This window comes from Xyrauchen texanus, chromosome 28, assembly GCF_025860055.1.
Source record: "Xyrauchen texanus isolate HMW12.3.18 chromosome 28, RBS_HiC_50CHRs, whole genome shotgun sequence".
Taxonomy (NCBI): Eukaryota; Metazoa; Chordata; class Actinopteri; order Cypriniformes; family Catostomidae; genus Xyrauchen; species Xyrauchen texanus.
Genome location: NC_068303.1, coordinates 18,984,302 through 19,008,655, shown reverse-complemented (window position 1 = coordinate 19,008,655; position 24,354 = coordinate 18,984,302). Strand labels below are relative to the sequence as shown.

The window sequence follows — 24,354 nt, the reverse complement described above, 5'->3', positions numbered from 1 at the left end:
ATACTCTTCGCCTCGAGGATCAACAACCCGCCCTGCTATGCTGGTGAGCCCACGGAGTGCCGCGCTTTTCTGACTCAATGCGATGTTGTTTTCTCTCTCCAGCCCACCACCTACTCCTTGAGCAGGGCCCGCGTCGCATACGTGCTTTCTCTCCTCTCCGGACGGGCTCGTGAGTGGGGCACGACCATCTGGGAGGCGGAGGCTGACTGCATTAACCACTATCAAGACTTCAGGAGGGAGATGATCCGGGTTTTTGACCGTTCCGTGTTCGGCGAAGAGGCCTCCCGAGTCCTGTCCTCACTACGTCAGGGTAAGTGGTCCATCACGGATTATTCCATCGAGTTCCGGACTCTCGCTGCCTCTTGCGACTGGAACGAGCCTGTCTTGCTCGCCCGCTTTCTGGAGGGTCTCTGCGCGGAGGTCAAGGACAAGATTCTCTCCCGTGAGGTTCCCACTCGAGTGGATTCCGCGATTGAACTCGCCATCCGCATCGAGAAAGGAATCGACCGTCACCGCCGGACCCGTAAGGCTGATTCTGCTTCTCTCTCAGCCCCTTTTTCCACTGCTCTACCATCCTCCTCCTTCGCCGCGCCGTCAGAGCCCATGCGGTTAGGGGGCATCCGCATCTCGGCTACAGAGAAGGAGCGAGGAATTAACCATCGCCTCTGTCTTTACTGCGGCGCTGCTACTCATCTCGTCACATCCTGTCCGGTAAAAGCCAGAGCTCACCAGTGATTGGAGAGCGACTGGTGAGCGCAACGACCCTGGCCTCTCCTTCAAGGTCCTGTTCCACATTCCCTGTCCACCTCCGTTGGACCGGCTCTTCCACTTCCTGCAAGGCTCTGATTGACTCTGGGGCAGAGGGCTGTTTTATGGACGAGACTTGGGCTCGAGAGCACAGCATTCCCCTTTCTGATTTAAAGGAGCCCTCAGCCCTGTTTGCCCTGGACGGTAGTCCCCTCCCCGGGATTCAGCGTGAGACGCTGCCCTTGACCCTCACTGTCTCTGGTAATCACAGCGAGACCATTTCCTTTTTTATTTTTCAGTCACCGTTTGCTCCTATTGTTTTAGGCCACCCTTGGCTAGTTCAACATAACCCCTCCATTAATTGGTCTAAGAACACCATCCTCTCTTGGAATGTCTCTTGTTATGTGAAATGTTTAACGTCTGCTATTCCCCCATCTCCTCTGTCTCTCTCTCTCAGGAGGAGCCTGGTGATTTGACTGGTGTGCCGGAGGACTATCACGATTTGCGAGCGGTGTTCTGTCGCTCCCGAGCCGCTTCCCTCCCTCCGCACCGCTCATATGATTGTAAGATCGAGGTCCTCCCAGGAGCCACTCCCCGCTGTAGACTTTACTCTCTGTCGGTTCCCGACGCCAAGCCCTTGAGGATTATTTATCCGCCTCGCTCGACGCCGGTACCATAGTCCCTCCTCTTCTCCGCCGGGCGGGGTTTTTTGTTAAGAAAAGGACGGCTCTCTTCGGCCATGCATTGATTATCGAGGGCTGAATGACATTACAGTTAAGAATCGTTACCCGCTCCCTCTGATGTCTTCAGCCTTCGAGATCTTGCAGGGAGCCAGATATTTTACTAAATTGGATCTGCGTAACGCTTACCATCTCGTGCGCATTAGGGAGGGGGACGAGTGGAAGACCCCATTTAATACCCCGTTAGGGCACTTTGAATATCGGGTCCTTCCGTTCGGCCTTGTCAGCGCCCCAGCTGTCTTTCAGGTGCTCATCAACGATGTCCTAAGAGTCATGCTGAACATTTTTGTTTTCGTTTATCTCGACGATATTTTGATTTTTTCACCGTCACTCCAAATTCATGTCCTGCATGTTCGCCGCGTCCTTCAACGTTTATTGGCGATTCGCCTCTACGTTAAGGCAGAGAAGTGCACCTTCCATGCCCCTTCAGTAGTTTTTCTTGGCTCTGTCATTTCCGCCGCGGGTATTGAGATGGATTCCGCCAAGGTCCAAGCCGTGCTCGACTGGCCCACTCCTAAGTCACGCGTCGAGCTGCAGCGCTTTCTCGGTTTTGCCAATTTTTACCGACGCTTTATCCGCGTAACTGTCCTAAACATCTCCTTTTCGTTCCTACCTCCACTCGCCTATCCGTTCTTCAGTGGGCCCACTCGGCCAAGTTGGCAGGCCACCCCGGCGTCCGGGGCACGCTCGCGTCCATTCGCCAGCGCTTTTGGTGGCCCACTCGAGAGCGTGATACGCGGCATTTCATAGCAGCTTGCTCCATCTGCGCTCAGACTAAGTCCAATAACTCCCCCCCGGCAGGTCTCCTGAGACCACTTCCCATCCCCTCGTGACCGTGGTCCCATATTGCCCTAGACTTCATCACTGGTCTTCCTTCGTCGGCTGGTAAGACTGTTATTCTCACGGTTATTGATCGTTTCTCCAAGGCGCCCATTTCATTCCCCTCGCTAAACTCCCCTCTGCCAAGGAGACGGCACAGATTGTTGTCGAAAATGTTTTTCGCATTCACGGTCTCCCGTCCGACATCGTCTCAGACAAAGGTCCGCAGTTCACGTCTCTATTTTGGAGAGAGTTTTGTCGCTTGATTGGGGCGTCCGTCAGTCTCTCGTCCGGCTTCCACCCTCAGTCTAACGGTCAAGCCGAATGGGCCAATCAGACTGTTGGCCGCATTCTGCGCAGCCTCTCCTTCCGCAACCCCGCGTCCTGGGCTGAGCACCTCCCCTGGGCCGAATATGCCCATAACTCCCTTCCGTCGTCCGCTACCGGTCTGTCCCCCTTTCAGTGTTGCCTTGGTTATCAACCTCCGCTGTTCACGTCGCAACTCGCCGACTCCAGCGTCCCCTCTGCTCAAGCTTTCGTCCAACGTTGCGAACGCACTTGGCGGAGTGTTAGTTCAGCCCTGTGCTGTTTTAGAGCCCAGACAGTTAAGGCTGCTAATAAGCGTAGATCCAAGAGTCCCAGATACTGCCGCGGTCAAAGGGTGTGGCTCTCCACCCTCAACCTTCCCCTTAGGTCCGCCCCTCGTAAACTGACCCCACGCTTCACTGGCCCGTTCCGAATTTCTCAGGTCATTAACCCCGTTGCGGTACGACTTCTTCTCCCCCGCTATCTTCGCCGTGTTCACCCGGTTTTCCACGTCTCCTGTGTCAAGCCCGCTGCCCGCGCTCCCACTCGTCCCTCTTCCCCCCCGTTCACGTTGAGGGTGTCCCCATCTACAGGGTCCGCAAGATTCTAGACATGCGTCCCCGGGGCCGTGGTCATCAGTTTCTGGTCGATTGGGAGGGATACGGTCCCGAGGAGACAAGTTGGGTTCCCTCTCGGGACGTTCTGGACCGTTCGCTGATTGATGATTTCCTCCGGAACCGGCAGGTTTCCTCCTCGAGAGCGCCAGGAGACGCTCGCTGAGGGGGGATACTGTCATGTTGTATCATCATATGTTTTGCTCTTGTTCTTTCCTTCTACTCTTATGCCATCTATTGGCTCTCTTTTGTTACTTCTCTCCTTTTCCCTCGCTCCCCAGCTGTCTCTCGTCTCCCCTTAATTCTTCGTCAATTTCCTTCCCACCTGATTCCGTTTTCCCCGCTGATTAGCGCTCTACTTCTTTCCCTGCTTTCTCTGCCTTCATTGTCTGAGTCTCACTTGAGAACGCTACACGCTGTTACTATCCACAGTCAGAATTGTCGCTGTCCAGTCCTGTCCTGTATTTGTTTCCGCTCCTCTGCACCCCTCTCTCCGTTAACAATTCAATTCAATTCAATTCAATTTTATTTGTATAGCGCCTTTCACAACACACATCGTTTCAAAGCAGCTTCACAGAACATCAGCATTAACAGACGACAAAAACTGCAACGTCCATAAAGTCGATTAATCATCATTGTGTAATTTAGACAAAATTTTATTTTAATGGTTTAAAAATAATTAAATGATAATTATATTAACTCTTTCCCTTCCAAACACGGAATTTTCCGGGTTTTATGAAAAAGCTTCCCGCCAAACACGGAATTTTCCTGGTATCCGTATTTTAGGTGGAATACGGTAAGAAAGACCAAGACGCATGTTTTGAAAGAGTACGCAACTCTTTGATCAAAGAAACAGACTGCGATCGTCTTCAACGTAAAGTGGAGTTTTGAGAATGTAGCTCAAAATGTAGATAGAAATGCCTTTTTCTCAGCTTTTTGTCCGAAATGTTGTTTTTGACAAAGCCTACCTTTAATGCCTTAATGGCATTAAAAATAACAAATGAAGATAAAATAAAATCGTTTTTTATTTGCCTAAAAGCAGAGGCTCAGATCTTTATTTTGATATATAGCATCTTCATATATTCATGGAATTAAATATTCTATGGCCATTAAAGTTTTGCTAAAATCGCCAAAAACCCTGGCGGTGGCTGGCAACTTTTTTTTTTAAAACGCTGGCGGGAAAGAGTTAATAACCCCAGTGAGCAAGCCGTAGGCTGACTGTGGCAAGGAACACAAAACTCCATAAGATGTAGATTAATGGAGAAAAATAACCTTGGGAGAAACCAGACTCACTGTGGGGGCCAGTTTCCTCTGGCTAACATTATGAATGTAATGTAAATATTAATTATGTATAGGTAAAATCATGTTTTAAAATTATTAAACTAAGTGTTAAGGTGTCAGTGAGTAAAAATCGATTGTGTTTGAACTGTAAGATTAATGACCAAAGTCTTTGAAGTCCATCTAGATTAATTGTAGAGGTTCACATAGATGCAAGTGTCCCTGTCAATTGGCCGATCTAAGGCTTTTGTGGGCAATAGTTAGTCTATGCATTCCATTTCACGATCGTAGTCCATCAATCGACCGCGATTTAGTCATCATCATTCAGCGACATGTAGCAGTGGAGTCAAACATGAAGCAGGAATGGTGCTGGATCCAGCCGGTTCTGGTGACCTCAGGATAGGAGTCCCGAGGTTGAGACAGGGAAACAAATAAAAAGATGTAAGCGTAGATGCCATTCAATTTATTGCAGAGTTTGAGATCATGCTCAATGTTTCTAGTTCCGCAGACTCAACTAAAGCAGCCTAAGTGTGGGATAAATTAGGTGTATGCCTGGCTAAATAGATGAGTCTTTAGTCTAGACTTAAACTGAGAGAGTGTGTCTGCATCTCTAACAGTGTTTGGGAGATTATTCCATAGTTTAGAGCCAAATATGAAAAGGATCTTCCTCCTTTGTGGATTTTGATATTCTAGGAACTATTAATAGGCCAGAATTTTGCGATCTTAATGAACGTGTTGGAATATAGCGTGTTAGAAGATCACTTAAGTACAGTGGAGCTAGACCATTCAAAGCTTTGTACGTAGATAACAGAATTTTAAAATCAATACTGAAATTTAACAGGTAGCCAATGTAGCGATGATAAAATGGGGCTAATATGATCATATTTCTTGGTTCTCGCCAGCACTCTGGCTGCTGCATTTTGAACCAATTGAAGTTTATTTATTGATCTTGCTGGACATCCTCCCAGTAATGCATTACAATAATCTAGTCTTGAGGTCATGAACGCATGAATTAGTTTTTCGGCATCAGCAACCGAGAGCATTTGCCTTAATTTAGCAATATTTCTTAGGTGGAAGAATGCTGTTCTACAAACATTTGTAATTTGATTTTCAAAGGACAGATTTGTATCAAATATAACACCTAAGTTCTTTGTTGTTGAAGATGATGTAACGGTACATCCATCTAGAGTCAAATTATATTTTAGTGGCTTATTTTTAGAGCTTTTTGGTCCAATAATTAGAACCTCTGTTTTGTCAGAATTGAGTAGAAGGAAATTTCTGGCCATCCAATCTTTTATTTCATTGATACACTCTGTTAATTTTGATAATTGTGAAATCTCATCAGGTTTTGAAGAAATATAAAGTTGTGTATCGTCAGCATAGCAGTGGAAACTTATTCCACGATTCCTGATAATATCTCCCAGGGGAAGCATATACATGGAGAAAAGCAGAGGCCCTAAAACTGATCCCTGTGGCACTCCATATTTTACTTTTGTTTGGTTTGACAATTCCTCATTTACATAGACAAAGTGGTAACGGTCTGCTAAATATGACCTAAACCATGCTAATGCCACTCCACAAATTCCAACATAATTCTCCAGCCTATTCAAGAGAATGTCGTGATCTATCGTGTCTAATGCAGCACTAAAATCTAAAAGCACTAGAAGAGAAATGCTGCCGCGATCAGATGATAAGAGCAAGTCATTTGTAACTCTGATAAGTGCAGTCTCTGTACTGTGATGAGGCCTAAATCCAGATTGAAATTCTTCATATATACTATTTTTCTGTAGAAATGAACATATTTGGGAGGATACTACCCTTTCTAGTATTTTTGACATAAACGGGAGATTTGAAATCGGTCTATAATTAGCAAGTTCTCCAGAATCAAGTTGTGGCTTCTTAATTAGCGGTTTGATAATTGCCATTTTAAAGTTTCTTGGGACATGTCCTAAGCATAGCGAGGAGTTAATGATATTAAGAAGAGGTTCTGATATTACAGGAGATACCTCTTTTAAGAGCTTAGTTGGTATTGGATCTAACAAACAAGTTGTGGCTTTTGATGTTTCGATAAGTTTTGTTAGCTCTTCATGACCTATGATAGCTAAGGATTGAAGATGCACATGAGGGAAATTAGTCGACTCTGATTTCTGAGGTGCTATGACAGATGATTGCATAATTCCAATTTTATTTCTGATTATTTCAATTTTATCTGTAAAGAAATTCATGAAGTCATTACTCTTGAGGTGTGACGTAATATCTGGTTCGGTTGAGGCTTTATTCCTAACCAATTTAGCCACAGTACTGAATAAACATCTAGGATTGTTGTGGTTATTTTCTATGAGTTTACTAAAATATGCTGACCTGGCAGCTTTTAGTGCGTGTTTGTAGCTACAGATACTATCCTTCCATGCACCCTGAAATACTTCTAATTTTGTATTTTTCCACATGCGCTCCATTTTCCCGAGCTGCTCTCTTGAGAGCATGAGTGTGATCATTGTACCATGGTGCAGGGCTTATTTTTTTATTTTTTTAATCGAAGTGGGGCGACAACATCAAGGGTGCTAGAGAAGACTGCATTTAAATTTTTTGTTATTTCATCAAGTTCTTCTGGGCTTTGCTGTTTATTGAGTATATGAGATAGATCTGGAAGACTATTAGTGAAGCTATCTTTAGTGGTCGAAAGAATAGTTCTACCTAAACGATAGCGTGGTGTAGATTGAGTAACAGTAGCTGATCGCAGCATACAAGAGACGAGGCAATGATCCGAGATGTCATCGCTCTGCTGCAGAATTTCTATATTATCAACATCAACTCCATATGAAAGAATTAAATCTAGTGTATGATTATGGCTGATGAGTTGGTCCTGTTACATTTTGTCTGACTCCGAGAGAGTTGAGAATATCGATAAATGCTAATCCCAATGTATCATTTTCATTATCTATGTGAATGTTGAAGTCACCAACAATTAAGGCTCTATCTACAGTAACTACAAGATCTGATAGAAAATTTGAAAATTCACTAAGGAAATCTGAATAAGGCCCGGTGATCTATACACTGTAGCAAGGGTAAAGGATCTACAGAGATTTTTATTTATATTTGTATTTGACGGTGTCACATTAAGCGTTATTAGTTCAAAAGACTTACATTTATATCCTGTCCTCTGAGTAACACCAAAAACTTCACTGTAAATTGTAGCAACACCTCCTCCTCGGCCCTTCAGACGAGGCTCAAGTTTATAACAATAACCTGGGGAGTAGATTCATTTAAACTAATATATTCATCCGGTTTAAGCCAGGTTTCAGTCAAACAGAGCGCATCCAATCTATGATCTGTAATCATTTCATTGACAATTAGTGCTTTGGTAGCAAGAGATCTAATGTTTAGTAGCCCTATTTTTATATGATGTTTATTTTTAATTTGTTTGTTTTGTTCAAGTTTGACCTTAATCAAATTTTTTCTAAATGATTTAGTGAGGGTATTGTGTTTGGTAGTTCGGGGAACAGACACAGTCTCTATGAGATATCTAGGTGATACTGTCTCTATGTGTTGTAGTTTATGTGACCTGTGTGACGTCTCATGGCAGCTAGCAGACGTTCGGATTAACCAGTTTGTCTGCTTCCTGACCTGGGCCCCAGTTAGTCAATTAATATCATTAAGTCTATGAGCCAAATTACTAGAGAGTAATTTACCCTGGAGGGATGGAGTCCGTCTCTCTTTAGCAGGTCAGGTCTACCCCAAAAACTTTTCCAATTGTCTATAAATCCTATTTTATTCTGCAGACACCACTCAGACATCCAGCCATTCAGTGACACTAATCTACTATAAACCTCGTCACCACGTCGAGCAGGGAGGGGACCAGAGCATATTACAGTGTCTGACATCGTTTTTGCAAATTTGCACACCTCTTTAACATTATCTTTAGTGATCTCCGACTGGCTAAGCCGGACATCGTTAGTGCCGACATGGATAACAATTTTAGAAAATCTACGCTTAGCATTAGCCAGCACTTGTAAATTTGATTTGATGTCAGACGCTCTGGCCCCTAAATGCAATTAACAATAGTGGCTGGAGTCTCTATTTCCACGCTCCTTACAATAGAATCACCGATAACAAGGGCTCTTTCAATATGATTCTCAGTGGGTGTATCACTGAGTGGGGAGAATTTATTGGAAACCCTAACAGGAACGGGAGAGTGGTGTCTCTTTGCTGAACGAGTATGCCGCCGAGACGCCACCCAAATGCCCTGCTGCAGGGGCTCTATAGCCGAACCAAAGTGTGCCCGCGATCCGAAACAGTATCTACCGGCTTCTCTTCTCACTGACCTCTACTAGCGCTCGGATGCGAGTCTCTAACTCATTAACCTTCTCCGTCAGCCTGACTAATTCCTTACATTTATCACAAGTGAATCCCTCACTGCTGACGGAGGAGGCTATTGTAAACATGTGACATGCAATGCATGAACAAATAACATGAGCCGATGCCATGACTTACCGCAAATTGTTCGTTGTTCCTGAGCGGTGAGGGTTTTGAGGTTGATTTGAATCCCTCACAAAATTGTTTGTTGTTGGTGGTGGTTGTTCTTGATAAGCGGTGCTTTGAGATCGATGCAATAATCTGTGTACCGCAGAGGAGAAAAACGGGTGCGCGCTGAAAAAATGCACGCAGTTTAATCGCTATAAAAATAGAACGCGGATGCAGGTGGAATATGCACGCAGTTGAATCCCGATAAGAGAATAATACGGGAAGACCTGATGCGTGCTTAAAAATGGCAGATGTTTAAGGATTAAAAGCTACAAACACAGACTCTAGTTAGGTGTCAGCAGCAACCGGTAAAATACACGCAGATGAAACGGGAGAAAAAGCGGAAGAATCTGAAACGTGGTAAAATGACAAAGGATATAACTATGAACGACGCGGTAAAATGACAAATAATAACTATGAACGATGACTATAACGTTGAACGTATGAGAATAAGCAGTGCTAAGCAGGCCACAAACAAACTCTCGTGCTGCGTGCGTAGGTGCTGTGCCGTCAGCAACAGGAAGTCAATCACTCTCTCTCTCTGTCATAGGAAAAACAACCTGATTCTGAACAACCTGGATTTGTGTTCTATTCAGTTCGCCCCTCGCTGCTAGAGGTCTGGTAGTTTATGTTTACCTTTCGCCTCTCAAGGAGAAGACTTTGTGTTCTGTTGTGATCTAATTACGAACTTTCATTAAAGACTGCTTTTTGTTATATCGCTTTTGGGTCCTCACTTACCGCACATCAATCCTAGATAGCAATGAGATTAAATGGAGAGCAGATCAAGGAATAAAAAATAAAATTCTCAGATTTTTCTCCTGAGAAGTAGACCCAAGTAATCTCACATAAGTATAGCTTCTTTTCCACATTCGGGGCTATGCAGTTCTGAGTACGATGAGTAATGGTTCCAGTAGTATTTCCACCTGAACACCATTTGGTATGGTACAACTTTTTAAATCATTCCCAGTCCGGATTTCTAGGTTCGCTAACCATAATCAGGACTGAGAACTAGTGTAACGTTGTGACGTGGCGTCTCACAATTTGTCACTTGCCCAGTCAGTCCATTTTTGCAGCACCAAAAAGAAAACGTAACCATTTAAGCGAGCTCCGATTGGTGCCAAATGGCATGTTTCAGCCATGGTAATCGCTTAGCTGAAAAGAACATATAGTCACAAACTGTGTTCAGATTGGTCAAATAACAAAGTCTGCTATCAAAAGTGGGAGATTTCAATATTAATTCAAACATTTCTTGTCAAAATGTTCATTCTTACTTTTACTTTGTATTTTTACTGTATGCCAACAATTGTCTCATTTGTTTCTATTTTTATTAGTGCTGTCAGTCGATTAATCGCAAAATTTTCTGTAAATCGTGATTAATCACAGATTCTGAAAGTGCTGAAATTTGACTTCTATACTCCTTTTCCTGTCAAAATGCATTTTTCCCCGTCTGTTGCTCACTTCGACGTTGTGTTGAAGAAGCAACACTAGGGCACCGAATATACATCTGATCTATGAAAAAAGGCCAATGAGAAGTTGGCAGACAGAATTTGCATGTCCCGCCCCAGACATACAGGTATAAAGTATGTTTCATTCAGGATTCATTCAACTGTGGCTCGGCTCAGCGACGTGGCCGGAAGGACACAACGTCTCATTGTTGAACGGAGGTTACATCCATAACCTAGACAATTTCCTTCTTAGGAAAGAAAACAAAACAATATGTTACAATATAATATAATATATAATATGCTCTATTGACATTTTCTAAACAAAGCCTTCCACAGTATAAAGATATAAATGCACTAATTCAAGTAACATTGTTTCATTGTTTCACATGGTTTCAGCAATCGCATGATCTCCACATGAAAAATGCTTGGAGACAAAAGCGTCTAGTTCTACGTTTTGGTGATATTTAAGACTTGGCGTGCTACTGTGTTGATTAAAATGCACCTTACTTACTGAAATATACAGGTGAAACTCGAAAAATTAGAATATTGTGCAAAAGTTCATTAATTTCAGTAATTCAACTTAAAAGGTGAAACTAATATATTATATAGACTCATTACAAGCAAAGTAAGATATTTCAAGCCTTTATTTGATATAATTTTTATGATTATGGCTTACAGCTTATGAAAACCCCAAATTCAGAATCTCAGAAAATTTGAATATTGTGAAAAGGTTCAGTATTGCAGGCTCAAAGTGTCACACTCTAATCAGCTAAACACCTGCAAAGGGTTCCTGAGCCTTTAAATGGTCTCTCAGTCTGGTTCAGTTGAATTCACAATCATGGGGAAGACTGCTGACCTGACAGTTGTGCAGAAAACCATCATTGACACCCTCCACAAGGAGGGAAAGCCTCAAAAGGTAATTGCAAAAGAAGTTGGATGTTCTTTTGCACGATATTCTAATTTTTCGAGTTTCACCTGTACTTGTTTTATGTCACGTGTTCCATCTAGGCTTGTTATGTACAACAAATAACAAAAAGTGTTAAGAGCTCCTTTCCCCATCACTTTATCAATAAAACCGAATCACTGCTGTGTGTGTTTGTGGTGTGTGCGTCAGTGTAATGACTCCGGGCGGAAACATCGGAAAGGTTCCCCCCTTCAAACCAGTGTTTATTCTGGTTTATGCTGTATTAATGGTAAATTTGCGATTATGAAAAATTCATGCTTTAAAAAATTTATTTAATCAAATATTTAATGAGTTTATTTTGACAGCTCTAATTTGTAGTTCTCTTTAGGAATTTTAGGAAAAACATATGAGACAATGTTGATACTTACATGAAATATCTTAGAACTCAGAACTCTCCTGAGCAATGAAAAAGCAACCTTTGAGCAATAAAATGATCCTCTGGGCTGAACCCATTGTGAAGCCTTCACTCACCAGGGAAATCTAATTACAAATGCGTCCGTAGCATTTTTACTTTCTGACCACTTTCCAGCTAGGACCTGGCCGGAGCAAACAGAGACTCAAGGCTCGTAGGAGTGGGATTGTGTTACCAAACCCGTCAGCACCTGGTCTTTAGCTTATTATGTCTTTCTTCTCTCTATGGTTGTCAGCTGCTCTGCTGTCTGCATGGCACCGCTGTCATTTAGTGAATAAACACAGGCATTGCTAAGGTGCTGCACTTTATTTACCCTATTCCAGAAGTGCAGAAAGCATTAATACATTACTCTCTTCTTAGACAAACTTGGCAGCAGGTGAGGCTGCTTCTTGGTTATTAATTAACCCTCTGCCAACAAAAGACACATGAGGACAACCTAACCCTGAAAAAGTAATGAATACTTGTTTATAGTTAATTATTTAGAACAACTGCACATGAGTGGCTGATAGACATAAGACTGTGAGGTTCACCTGCACTAATCTTCAAGGGGTTCAAAAGCTTGAATGGAAAAACAATTACAGCATGATGAAAATAAAATCTCATTTACACTGCTGTCATTGTACTGTATAAATAATTAGTACACAGAGGGGTTTCCGTCATATTTTCAACTGTATGCCTCAAATTATTACGTATTTCATCCAAGATTATTTGCCAGAATTGTTTATAAAGAGTTTTAAAGTTTCAAAAATAAATTACGACTCTTTTTCGTCTTCTAAAACCAACTCAACAGAAGTCTTGGGATTATACTGACAACTGTTGGTGCAAATGCATGCACTATTGTTTATTTGTTTGATTGAATTGCAAGACACCCTAAATAGAATAAAATAGCTTTTTCTAGGACCTTTTTATGGCTGGTGTATTCATCACATGTGAGTGTATATCATTTAAAAAAACATTTTTGCTTAAATTTCTATTCATTTCTTTAGGTCTAAAACTTTTTGTAAGTAAAAGAAAGTTATTTTAAAGAGCTTCTGTCAATTACAGAAATTCAATTGATAATGGTCTGTAACACAGTTGAAGGATGGGCAAGGAGGAGGCGAGAACCGGCTTGTCAACATAAATTATATTTTAATGAGAAACCTAAACTCAAAAACACATAAACAAACACACATGACGGACATGTCCGTAATTCTCTCTCTCTCGAACCATCGTCCCCCCTCCGCTCCACACTCCTCCCGGCGTTATCTCAGGCCGGGGTGCCACCGGCATGACGTACACCCCCCCATCCCTGGGGCGGGGTGTATCTTGCGTCCCGCGTGGTCATCCCCGCCTTCCTCGCCCTGGGAGGAGACAGGAGGGGAAGACAACAACAACAAAACAAAACAGGTGCGGGAAAAGGCCAACACGGTGCGACAGGGAGAGAGAGAGGAGAGAGAGAAAAAGCTCACTCACCGGTTCTCTGATGTACCGTCGCGTGGTCCTCGAACACTCCTCCACACTCGGGCGAACCGGAGTGAAACCGCCGACCCCCAGCGGGTAGAACGCGCCTCCGCTTTTCTGGTGGCAAATGGGGACACTCCTCCGCCCCTGGCAGTGGCTCTACCGCTCCGGGCGGTCGGAGAGTTTCTTCCTCCTCCTCGCGGACGGGCGGTCTTCCTCGACCCCTCCGCGTCTCTGGGGACGGCAGGGCACTCCTCCGCCCCGCAGCGGCTCCTCGCCCAGGCGGTCGGGGTATCCAGTCCCCACTTGCCCCGCGGACGACGGCCGCACTCCGCGATCCGGGCGGTCGGGCTACTCCGCCACCCGGCAGATGGCAGCGGCGCCCCTGGGTGGACGGCAGTGTCGAGGACTCTGCGACGGGCATCCCTCCTCCTTCCCGGTTTCAGCACCAATGTAACACAGTTGAAGGATGGGCAAGGAGGAGGCCAGAACCGGCTTGTCAACATAAATTATATTTTAATGAGAAACCTAAACTCAAAAACACATAAACAAACACACATGACGGACATGTCCGTAATTCTCTCTCTCGAACCATCGCCACCGCCGCTTTTATCCTCAGCGCCTCATCAGGCTGATTGGGGACCGGGCGCGCGATATTCCGACCGGCCCCGCCCCCCCTCCGCTCCACATGGTCGTTATTGTACATGAATGGAGATAGCCATTCATATAGAGCTTGAGGTGACAAAGAAAAACGTCTCGGGTTACATGTGTAACCCTTGTTCCCTGAAAAAGGCAGAACGAGATGTTGCGCTGCTAAGCGCTACGGGGGGAACAGCTTTAGCTGTGAGCCGAGCTGAATAAATGTGTGGAACACGTCAATGAACATTGACCGGAATTTATAGCCTCGGCTGATGTAATCATTAGATGCACCTGAGGCCAGGCTATAAATGGATACGTCACCAGGTGTCGTCAGATACGTGTAACCCGAGACGTTTCCTTTACAAAAGGCTTCACTACGATGTTGCGCTCCTAAGCGCTACGGGGAACGCAATACCCACGCCGCCGCACTTGGGGCTGTCCGGACCCCTACGGTTGTGCAGTGTACTCACAAAAACGCGAGAGGTCTCAGACATGAGCTTCAGATGTCGACTCAAGGGCATAAGAGCCCGGAGTAGCATAAACATCTAAACCATTCAATTTTGATGAATGTGTGCGGAGAGGACCAGCCTGCCGCATCACAAACTTGTTCAGGCATGAACTGAGATGTCGACTCAAGGGCATAAGAGCCCGGAGTGCAGAACATCCAAACTAAAAAAGTCCAATGAATGTGTGCGGAGAGGACAACCTGCCGCATCACACACTTGTTTAGGCATGGGCTGAGATGCCGACTCAAGGGCATAAGAGCCCGGAGTAGCAAAGCATCTAGCCCATAAAGTTCGATGAATGTGTGCGAAGAGAACCCTATCGCAACACAAACTTGTCATAAAACTGATGAATGTGAGTGGAGAGGACAAGCCTGCCGCATCACAAACTTGTTCAGGCATGAGCTGAGATGTCGACTCAAGGGCATAAGAGCCCGGAGTAGCAAAGCAGCTAACCCATAAAGTTCGATGAATGTGTGTGAAGAGAACCCTATCGCACCACAAACCTGTCATAAAAACTGATGAATGTGAGCGGAGAGGGCCAGCCTGCCGCATCACAAACTTGTTCAGGTATGAGCTGAGATGTCGACTCAAGGGCATAAGAGCCCGGAGTGCAGAACATCCAAACTAAAAAAGTCCAATGAATGTGTGCGGAGAGGACAACCTGCCGCATCACACACTTGTTTAGGCATGGGCTGAGATGCCGACTCAAGGGCATAAGAGCCCGGAGTAGCAAAGCATCTAGCCCATAAAGTTCGATGAATGTGTGCGAAGAGAACCCTATCGCAACACAAACTTGTCATAAAAACTGATGAATGTGAGCGGAGAGGACAAGCCTGCCGCATCACAAACTTGTTCAGGCATGAGCTGAGATGTCGACTCAAGGGCATAAGAGCCCGAGTAGCAAAGCATCTAACCCATAAAGTTCGATGAATGTGTGCGAAGAGAACCCTATCGCACCACAAACCTGTCATAAAAACTGATGAATGTGAGCGGAGAGGGCCAGCCTGCCGCATCACAAACTTGTTCAGGTATGAGCTGAGATGTCGACTCAAGGGCATAAGAGCCCGGAGTGCAGAACATCCAAACTAAAAAGGTGCAATGAATGTGTGCGGAGGGGACAACCTGCCGCATCACAAACTTGTTTAGGCATGGGCTGAGATGTCGACTCAAGGGCATAAGAGTCCGGAGTAGCAAAGCATCTAACCCATAAAGTTCGATGAATGTGTGCTGAAGAGAACCCTATCGCAACACAAACTTGTCATAAAAACTGATGAATGTGAGCGGAGAGGACCAGCCTGCCGCATCACAAACTTGTCCAGACATGAGCTTGAGATGTCGACTCAAGGACATAAGAGCCCGGAGTGGCAAAACATCCAAACTATAAAAATCCAATGAATGTGTGCGGAGAGGACAACCTGCTGCATCACAAACTTGCTGCAGAGGGAGACCTCTAGCCAAGGTTTTAGAGGAGGAGAGCCCTCTGGTAGAGTGCGCCCTGAAACCTACTGGCGAAGCTTGACCGCGTACTCGTGAGGCCCGGGCAATAATGAGGATGCCTCTTTGAGGGCACCCCGCCCACCAAGCCGTGGCAAACCGCAGTGGCCACATAGAACCTGGCAGTGGTGAGGCAAGTGCCTGCTGACAGTTCTTTCTACAGAAAATCCAGAACTGAAACAAACTGGCAGTTAGCTGGTTCTGTAATAAGAACTTTAGTAGAAGGAAACGCATGCAGGTGCATTTGCGTTACTATGCTCAGCCCCTCCCAAGGGGAGGGGAGGGGGACTGGGCGACTCGGGAGAAGTAGAGGAGACATTGCGCTATCAACAGAGGCTAAGAGGTCCTCTTCTGCCCTGTAAAATCTACCCAGATCAGTTCCAAGTGGAGGGAGCCCTAGCACTTGAAATGGTCTCGATAATCTCAAGAGAAAACCCCGTGAACCTCATTTGGTACCCTTAGGGGCCAGACATGAAAGGTTTCACAACTCGGGCCGGGATGAAATATCGCCCCTGTGCCTGAGACAGAAGGTCCCTCCTGTCCGAATCGCCTAAGGCGAGCCGTCGAGGAGAGATATAATTTCTGAGAACCAAATCCTGTTCGGCCAGTGAGGCGCTATCAGTAAGAGGCAAGACCCTTGCTGGCTGAACTCTGGCTAAGACTCCCGGAGCAGAGAAACCGGGGAAAAGCATACCGACACATTCTGGGCCATGTATGCGCCATCAGGCCCAGACCCAGTGGGGCTGGGTGACTCAGAGAGAAGTAGAGGGACATTGCGCAGTCTCTTGAGAGGCTGAAGAGGTCCACTTCTGCTCTGTAAAATTTCTCCCAAATTTGTTGTACTACCCCGGGTGGAGTTTCCACTGCCCCTCGGTATGTTCTGTCTGGACAGCAAATCTGCTCCCACATTTAGGCCCAGGGATGCAAATTGCCCTGAGTGACAGGAGCTTGCCCTGGGCCCAAAGGAGAATCCGACGTGTCAGAAATACAGCTGACAAGAACGTGGGTCTCCTTGATGATTTATGTAAGAGGCTACCGCTGTATTGTCCACCAAGCACCAAGACATGCCAGCCTCAGGAGGAGGTATTTCAGGGCCAGAAATACAGCCATCAACCCGAGACAGCGACTGAGACAACCGAGCTGACGACCCTCCTATCCCCTTAAGCTGGACTGACCACTTAAGGCCGCTACCCCGCCGGTCAGGGAGGCGTCTGTCGTTAGCAGTCTGCGACAACAAGACGCACCTAGAGTGGGACCCAAGGCAGAAAACCGGGTCTGAACCACATAGAAAGGGAACGAAGCCTGAGGCGCGTAACCCTATTTAGCCCAGGGGTTTTGGCCCTTGGAAGAAATCCCCTGGCTTTTGGCCACAACAAAAACGGTCTCATGAGCAGAAGGTCCAGAGGGATCACCGTGGACGTGTTCGCCCTTAGACCTGGAAATCGTTGATACTGATAACAGTGATCACCCTGACTTTGCTCAGGATGATCTGAATGGACTCAATCCTAGCGGGAGACAGTTGTGCCTGCATAGTGATTGAACTCCATACGATGCCCCGATAGACAGTGTTCTGAGTGGGAGAGAGGACGCTTTTCTTGGCATTGAGCCTCAACCCCAGAGAAACAGATGAGCTAAGATGATGTCCCTGTGCTGAACTGCCAGTTTCTGGAACTGCGCTAGGATCAGCCAGTCGTCTACGTAATTCAGAATGCAGATGCCCCGGAGTCGCAAGGAGACAGCGCTACATCATGCATTGTGTATGTGCGGGTAAAAAGGGCTAGGCTGGGTGAAAGAACCTGACCCTGGAAGACTTCGCCCCCGGAAGTGAACCTCAGGAACTTTCCATGTTGTGGCAGAACTTCTAAATGAAGTATAGAAGTGCGTCATAAGATCGATGGTGACCAGCCAAACGAGTTGTAGGGCTTGAGACACGACCGTCTTGACAGGCATCATCTTGGACTTGAACACCCACGGGTAGTTCAAGCTTAAGATCTAAGCCAGACGCCACCCCCTCACCCTCCATGGGAAACGGGAAGTATTTAGTGTAATAACCTAACTCTCTCCCTGGAAGGGGAACACATACCATGGCCCCTTTAACCAGGAGATTGAGAGTTTTTTTTTTTTTACAAAAAAGAAATCCGGCTTACGGTAGTGAGAACACGCCGTTGAAACACGGAAAAGCGGCGAGAGAATTAAATCCTGACGCTCTTATAAGACCCACAGAAAAGGATATATCCGCAGAAGTTTCCACGCTGCCAGGATCTCTGAGATGGGTATTATATTTTAACACTTCCTGTTGAGGGGTTGTCGGGTGTTTCAGCATCCTGAATAAAATGCAGGAACAGCGAAAACACCCAATTTTGACGGAAGCCTCTGCAACCCGAAACACCAAGAGGTGGCGGGAATGGAGGGGCTTCGAGGGGGTACCGGAGGGGTGAAGTGAAGCACGCCCGTCCCCGAGGGAGCTACCCCTAATCTAGGCGCAAGACCGTCAGGGTCTTCTCTTACTAGAATTTATAGTCCTGAGGGCTGGCAAGGGTGGCGAGACTGTCCCCAATCCCTGGGAGGAGGAGCACGACTCGCCACGCTTTGCTTTTGAGCCTCCCTTTAGTCAGGACCGAGGTGGGTCTGAGGCTTGCTCGTCAGCGCTAGAACCCACACTCAGGTCGCCCAGGAGGTCAGCCTGGTATGCCTGAAAAACAGCACAGTGTGCAGAGCAGCACCAGCCTGACCTGCTGCTTGATAAGCCCTTCCCACTTAAGTGGAGGTTGTCCCATAAGGCTTTGAGGGGAGAGAGGGCTTTAAGTGACGATGTCGAGCCCGGCGAGAGATAGCCCGCAGCGTCTCTTCGACCGGGCGGCATCACTGAATACCCCCGTGCCTCAGCACCCACGATAGTCGAATATAATGACGCTGAGGGTATGTGAACACGGGAAGAAAATATATATATATTTTTATATATTTTTTTTTTTTTAGGGGTTCTCCATGAGCGAAAAAGCTCTTCAAGGAGGTTATCAAAGAAAGGGAAGGGACCCATGAGGCGTTCCCTTTCTTAGACTGGAAGATAAAATCTATCCCCTAATTGGAGCGTTTGGGGGTCTCTTTTTCGCGTGGCCAGTCCAATCTGACAACCGCACGAGTAACAACATCGAGCAATTCCTCCGTAGATTTTTTATCGCGGACGGAAAGCTCGGAGTCGGGAAGAGAATAGCGATCCACCTCATGATCCGAAGAAGCATCGGAACGCGCTTCGAGATCAGGTGAAGGACCAGCTGGGTTTGGGGAGAGAGTGAGAGAAAGGGATCAACCCGTCTCTTGCTCCTCAGCCAAATCCATGCACGAGCCCCACGAACGATCTTTTCGTGAGTGCTGACTCCGGAAGCAAGCGAGGCGAAGCACGCCCTGCTGCAACGCAAGAGCAGCGTGCTCTACCCCCAAACAAACAGCAAAAACTGATGTGTGCCGTCTTCAGCTATAGAGCAAGAAGAGGGGAACACGCACCGTTTGCTTTCAGTCATTCTCTCTTTCTTTTTTTTTTTTTTTTTTTAGAAATATATATATATATATCCCCTAATATATATATATAATATTTTCTAAACAGAAGAGAAAAATAGAACAACGTTCACTGCACACTGCCTAACTGAATCTATCTCCTAACAGAGGAAAGAAAGTTTTGACAGGGTGTGTGAAACACACAGAAACAGAATCGCTCTGAAAAAAGAGTTTCTGACGACACCTGGTGACGTATCCATTTATAGCCTGGCCTCAGGTGCATCTAATGATTACATCAGCCGAGGCTATAAATTCCGGTCAATGTTCATTGACGTGTTCCACACATTTATTCAGCTCGGCTCACAGCTAAAGCTGTTCCCCCCGTAGCGCTTAGCAGCGCAACATCGTAGTGAAGCCTTTTGTAAAGGGAACATCAGTCTCCTTGAGAAAAGAGAATGTGAAAATTACCAGATTTTCATTCAGTGTAATGTCAAAGCAGTAGTTCAGTGGCTCTTAAAGCATTACATTTACATTTAAGGCATTTAACAGATGCTCTTATCCAGATGGACTTTAAAAGAATGCTTTAGCTTCACATATAAGTCTGTTGTGATCAACAGATGTCAGGCATACAATATAGAACAATATATTCTAGGAAAGTAGTGCTTCCTGTACAAATACAAACAAGTGGTAACTAATACTAATACAACTAAATGGACAAATAAACATAATACAGATAAAACCTAGTGCAAAAACAAGCCAAGATTTATTTTGTATTAATCCAAGCATTGTTGAAACAGTCTGAAGATTGGGAGGGTTTCTGGTATACTAACATGTAGTAAACATTGATTCCAATGAAAGAAAAATGCTTAGTCCTACTGGATGTGCTCAAGGTGAGAATGTGACAAAACTCGCCAAGGTGGGCAGTGGCAGTGGGTGAGTTGTGGGCTTAGGCACAGTTTCAGAAGAAGGGTTTCACTTTGCTTAAAATTAGATGTTCTCTTTTTTCCCCATGAGTCTGCTGAAAGCATGCCATTTAAGTGAAGACACTGACAATGGAAAGGAGGTCAACAAAGACTTTTAAGAACTGTTTTGGAACTAAAAAAAGACATAGACCAAGACAAGGGTATGGACATATGCCATGTTGTTAACATTTCTTGTCAGAATGTTCTGACTCCTTGCAACTGTCAAGAATTAAGTTAATCTTTTTGTTTTTGGTTTCTGACTAAGTCATCATTTGATGTTATTTATATCGGCATTTGGACTAAACTATCAGCCATATTTCTGTGTTGGTCTGTCTCATCTTCAGTTCTGGACAGGATGTCCAGCGAGCCAGTGTGATTATCAACCTGCCAAACCTGGTGTGTCAGAACCCAGCAGAGACGTTCCGCAGGGTGGTGCCAAAAGTCAGGGTAAGCCAAACAATGCTTAATTTTTTGTGTTTTGGTGCCGAGATCTGTTTATTTGATGCATGCTGTTTATAATACAGAGATCTGTTTATTTGATGCATCTGACTTATAATACAGAGCTCCCTATTCTACCTATAACAGGAGGTTCTCCATGTAGCCGGAGCGGATATGCAGCTTGCCGCAGCAGGGTCTTTCCTGACCATCCTCCAAGATGACATTGTTCTCATCCAGACACACACCCACTCAATCTTGCAGATAGTTCTTCTAAATCTCGACCACAGGGATACAGGTTTGAAAAACTAGAACCAGCTCCTATAACAAAGTGTATATACTAAAATTGGGCTTAATGGGATAGTTTGCCTAAAAATTATTGTCATCATGTACTAACCTTCATGTTGTTACATACCTATATGACTTTCTTTCTTCTGTGAATAACAAAAGAAGATGTCAGACAGAATGATCGCCTCAGTCATCATTGACTTTCATTCAGTCTGCCTTATATCTCCTTTTGTGTTCTAAGAAAGAAAAAAGCACATGTTTTTGGGACAACCTAGCATAAATGATTACAGAATTTTTATTTTCGAGTGAACTATGCTTTTAAGTCTAGACTTTGTGAAGCAGTACTTAGTAAGTCATATTAAAGGGATAGTTCACCTAAAAATGAAAATTATCTCACCTTCATGCCATCCAAGATGTGTATGACTTTCTTCTGCTGAACACAAACAAAGATTTTTTTGAAGAATATCTCAGCTCTGTAGGTCCATACAATGCAATTGAATGGTGATCAGGCCTTTGAAGCTCCAAAAAGGAGATAAAGTCAGCATAAAAGTCATCCAAACAACTCCAGTGTTTTAATCAATGTCTTATGAAGTGATCCATTTGGTTGCCGAAAATATAACTCCTTTTCATTGTACATCTTGCCATTGCAATCTATAGGTACGATTATGAATTCAAGCTTGATTACACTTCCTAGTGCTTGACAAATGCGCAGAGCGCTAGATGACGCTATAGGAAGTTTAATCAAGCTTGAAATCATAATCGCCAAGGAGACTGCTGTCAAGATATACAGTGAAAAATAAGTTACATTTTGGTCTGTTCTCACCCAGTTATCAACTGAATAGTTTCAGAAGAAATTGATTAAACCACTGGAATCTGACGGATTATATTTATGCTGACTTTATCTCCGCTTTGGAGCTTCAAAGGCCTAATTACCATTCACTTGGATTGTATGAACCTACAGAGCTGAGATATTCTTCTAAAAATCTTTGTTTGTGTTCTGCAGAAGAAAGAAAGTCATAAATAACCCTTTAAAAAAGTCCTATATACTCAGTTACATTCAGTCTGGGTGTAGAAATTCTTTCACTCTCTGAAAATCCCTTCTTGAATGCATGAGATTCCTGATTATTTGTAACCTTGTGATTTGAAGGCAGTTTATCTTGTGCCAGAGTGAAATGTATACATATCTGCATGTCTTTGACAACCAGCTACAGCTACAAATGTTCCTCTAACATTTTTTTTGGACAGTGGTCAGCAATGCTTGGTTGGAGACATTGCTGTCAGCAATTGATTCTTTACCAAAGGAAACTATCAGGCAAGAGGTAATGGCAAGTGCAATACTTCTCATGTCTATTCTGTTTTAACAGAAATGTCGTAGGAATCAGTTGTTATTGTGAATTCAACATCAGTTCCCCTTCTGTCGCTCTCTCCACATTGTGTCAGAGAAGCGACACTAGGGGTCTCTCTTGAGCGCCGATATTCACCTCTGGACTATGAAAAAAGGCCAATGAGAGTTGGCAACCAGTATTTGCATGTCCCGCCCCCGGACATACGGGTATTTAAGCGGCGCAAATACGGGAGTTCATTCAGAAAATTTCTTCGGAGCCGATGGTCATGCATGAACTCTGCTGCGAGTTACACACGTGTTCCTGGTTAATCCTCTGACGCTCTGCATGCTGTTGGATCTGACAGCGCATAACAGCGGCTTTCTCCTTCGTGCACGGCTGTGCATTCTTGCCCCTGGGCGCTTCGACAGTGCAGACAACTCGAAAGAGTTATTCTAAAAGAGTAATTTCGCTCTAAAGAGCAAAACACAGCGGCGTTGAACGTCCTTCTCAGGACGCCGTCTTTTAAAGACGATATTTCCGCCTCTGTGTAGTTTCTGGATGTGGTTGATGTCTCCCCACCTCTGACGGTCATAAAAACTGCCTTGCATTCCTGGGTTGCGATCACACGCAGGCAGCGCTTTTATGAATGGTCTATGTTTTCAGTGCGAGAACATAGCCATGACAGCATTGCGGTCGTGAGGCTTTCTCTTGTAGTGAGAGAAAGCCGCTTCAGCCGCCCCGCCGCCTCCTTCCAACGGGATTGAGGCAGGCGCCGTGGCGATGAAAACGATCTGGGGACAATGACGGGCTCCGTTTCGCCGGGTGAACCCCTCGAAACCCCCCGCCTCCCGGCACGCTTGCTTGTTTCTGTTCGAGCTCGGGATGAGCATTCTCTCCAATGGGTTAAGTTTTCAGTGTGAGAACATAGCCGCGGCAGCGCTACGATCTCTGCTTTCTCTTGTAGTGAGAGAGAGCCATCTCAGCCACCCCACGCCTCGCCTCCTTCCCACGGGATTGAGGCAGGCGCCGTGGCGTATGGAGAACGATCTGGGAGAATAACAGGACGCTCGCTGGGTAAATCCCCCAAAAACCTCCCGCCTCCCCGGCATGCTTGCCTGCTTCCCTCGAGCTCGGGATTAGTGCGGTCCGCTTAACGGCCTACCGTCCGGTCCCTCGAGCTCCCCAGCATTGGATGATGACATCACCGCAGCATCGGAGAGCGTAACAGCGGCGTCGGATGCGGATAACTCGCCTGGGCCGCCACCTTCGAGTCTCCGCCCAGTCTGAGCCTGACGCAAGAAGGTCCGCTATGCTTCCCCGGGCTTAATTGGTTCCGTTTGCATGTGCGCCGCTCACAGCCGCACCCCCCCCTGGATTCCTTCCCGGATGTGCATGACGAGCTGAGCAAGCCCAGCTTACTCGCTCCTCTGCTCTCGCTACCCTCGGTGGTAGAATGGTCCCAGACCGCTCCCCCCTGCACGCCATGGCCCCCTCCTGCAAGTCCACCGGGCCAGGGCACTTCAAAATCTGCACTTGGGTAGTCCTGTTCTTGACGTGCTGCAGGAACTGCACTCGAACAGGTGATGGCCACTCCGTGGTCCAGAAACGCAACGATGGACAGGCAGTACGGGAGGCAGACAAAGCACGCTTCTCAAACGCCCCGCCTCCCAGCTCCGTCCATTCGGTGACACCACTTGACGACTTTGCCCAGCAGTCCTCAGTGGTGAAGAAACAGACGAAGGCTATTTTCAAGCAAATAAAGCATCCTGCCCTGCCGCAAACCTGCCGCCAGGGGCCATGCCCTGTCTGCTCGCCGAGGGCGTCCTCCTGCGGCTTTCAAGAAAGAAAGAAAGTGGTGCTCCGCCTCAACTAACAAGTGAGTGGGCCCAGCTCAAAAAAAAAGCAGCCCCAGCGTTGAGCCCCCCGC

The 24,354-nt window shown here is 45.7% G+C and overlaps 1 protein-coding gene across 1 annotated transcript in view; it reads left to right on the top strand.

Annotated features, from left to right (window-relative positions):
* The window catches only part of LOC127622194 (serine/threonine-protein phosphatase 4 regulatory subunit 4-like), an 83,418-nt gene that overhangs the window by 20,011 nt on the left and 39,053 nt on the right, over positions 1–24,354 (top strand). The window contains exons 2-4 of the mRNA XM_052096198.1: positions 20,724–20,826; positions 20,965–21,112; positions 22,348–22,421. Coding sequence (XP_051952158.1) covers positions 20,992–21,112; positions 22,348–22,421 — 195 coding nt within the window. The 5' untranslated portion in view covers positions 20,724–20,826; positions 20,965–20,991. The remainder of the gene's footprint in view (positions 1–20,723; positions 20,827–20,964; positions 21,113–22,347; positions 22,422–24,354) is intronic.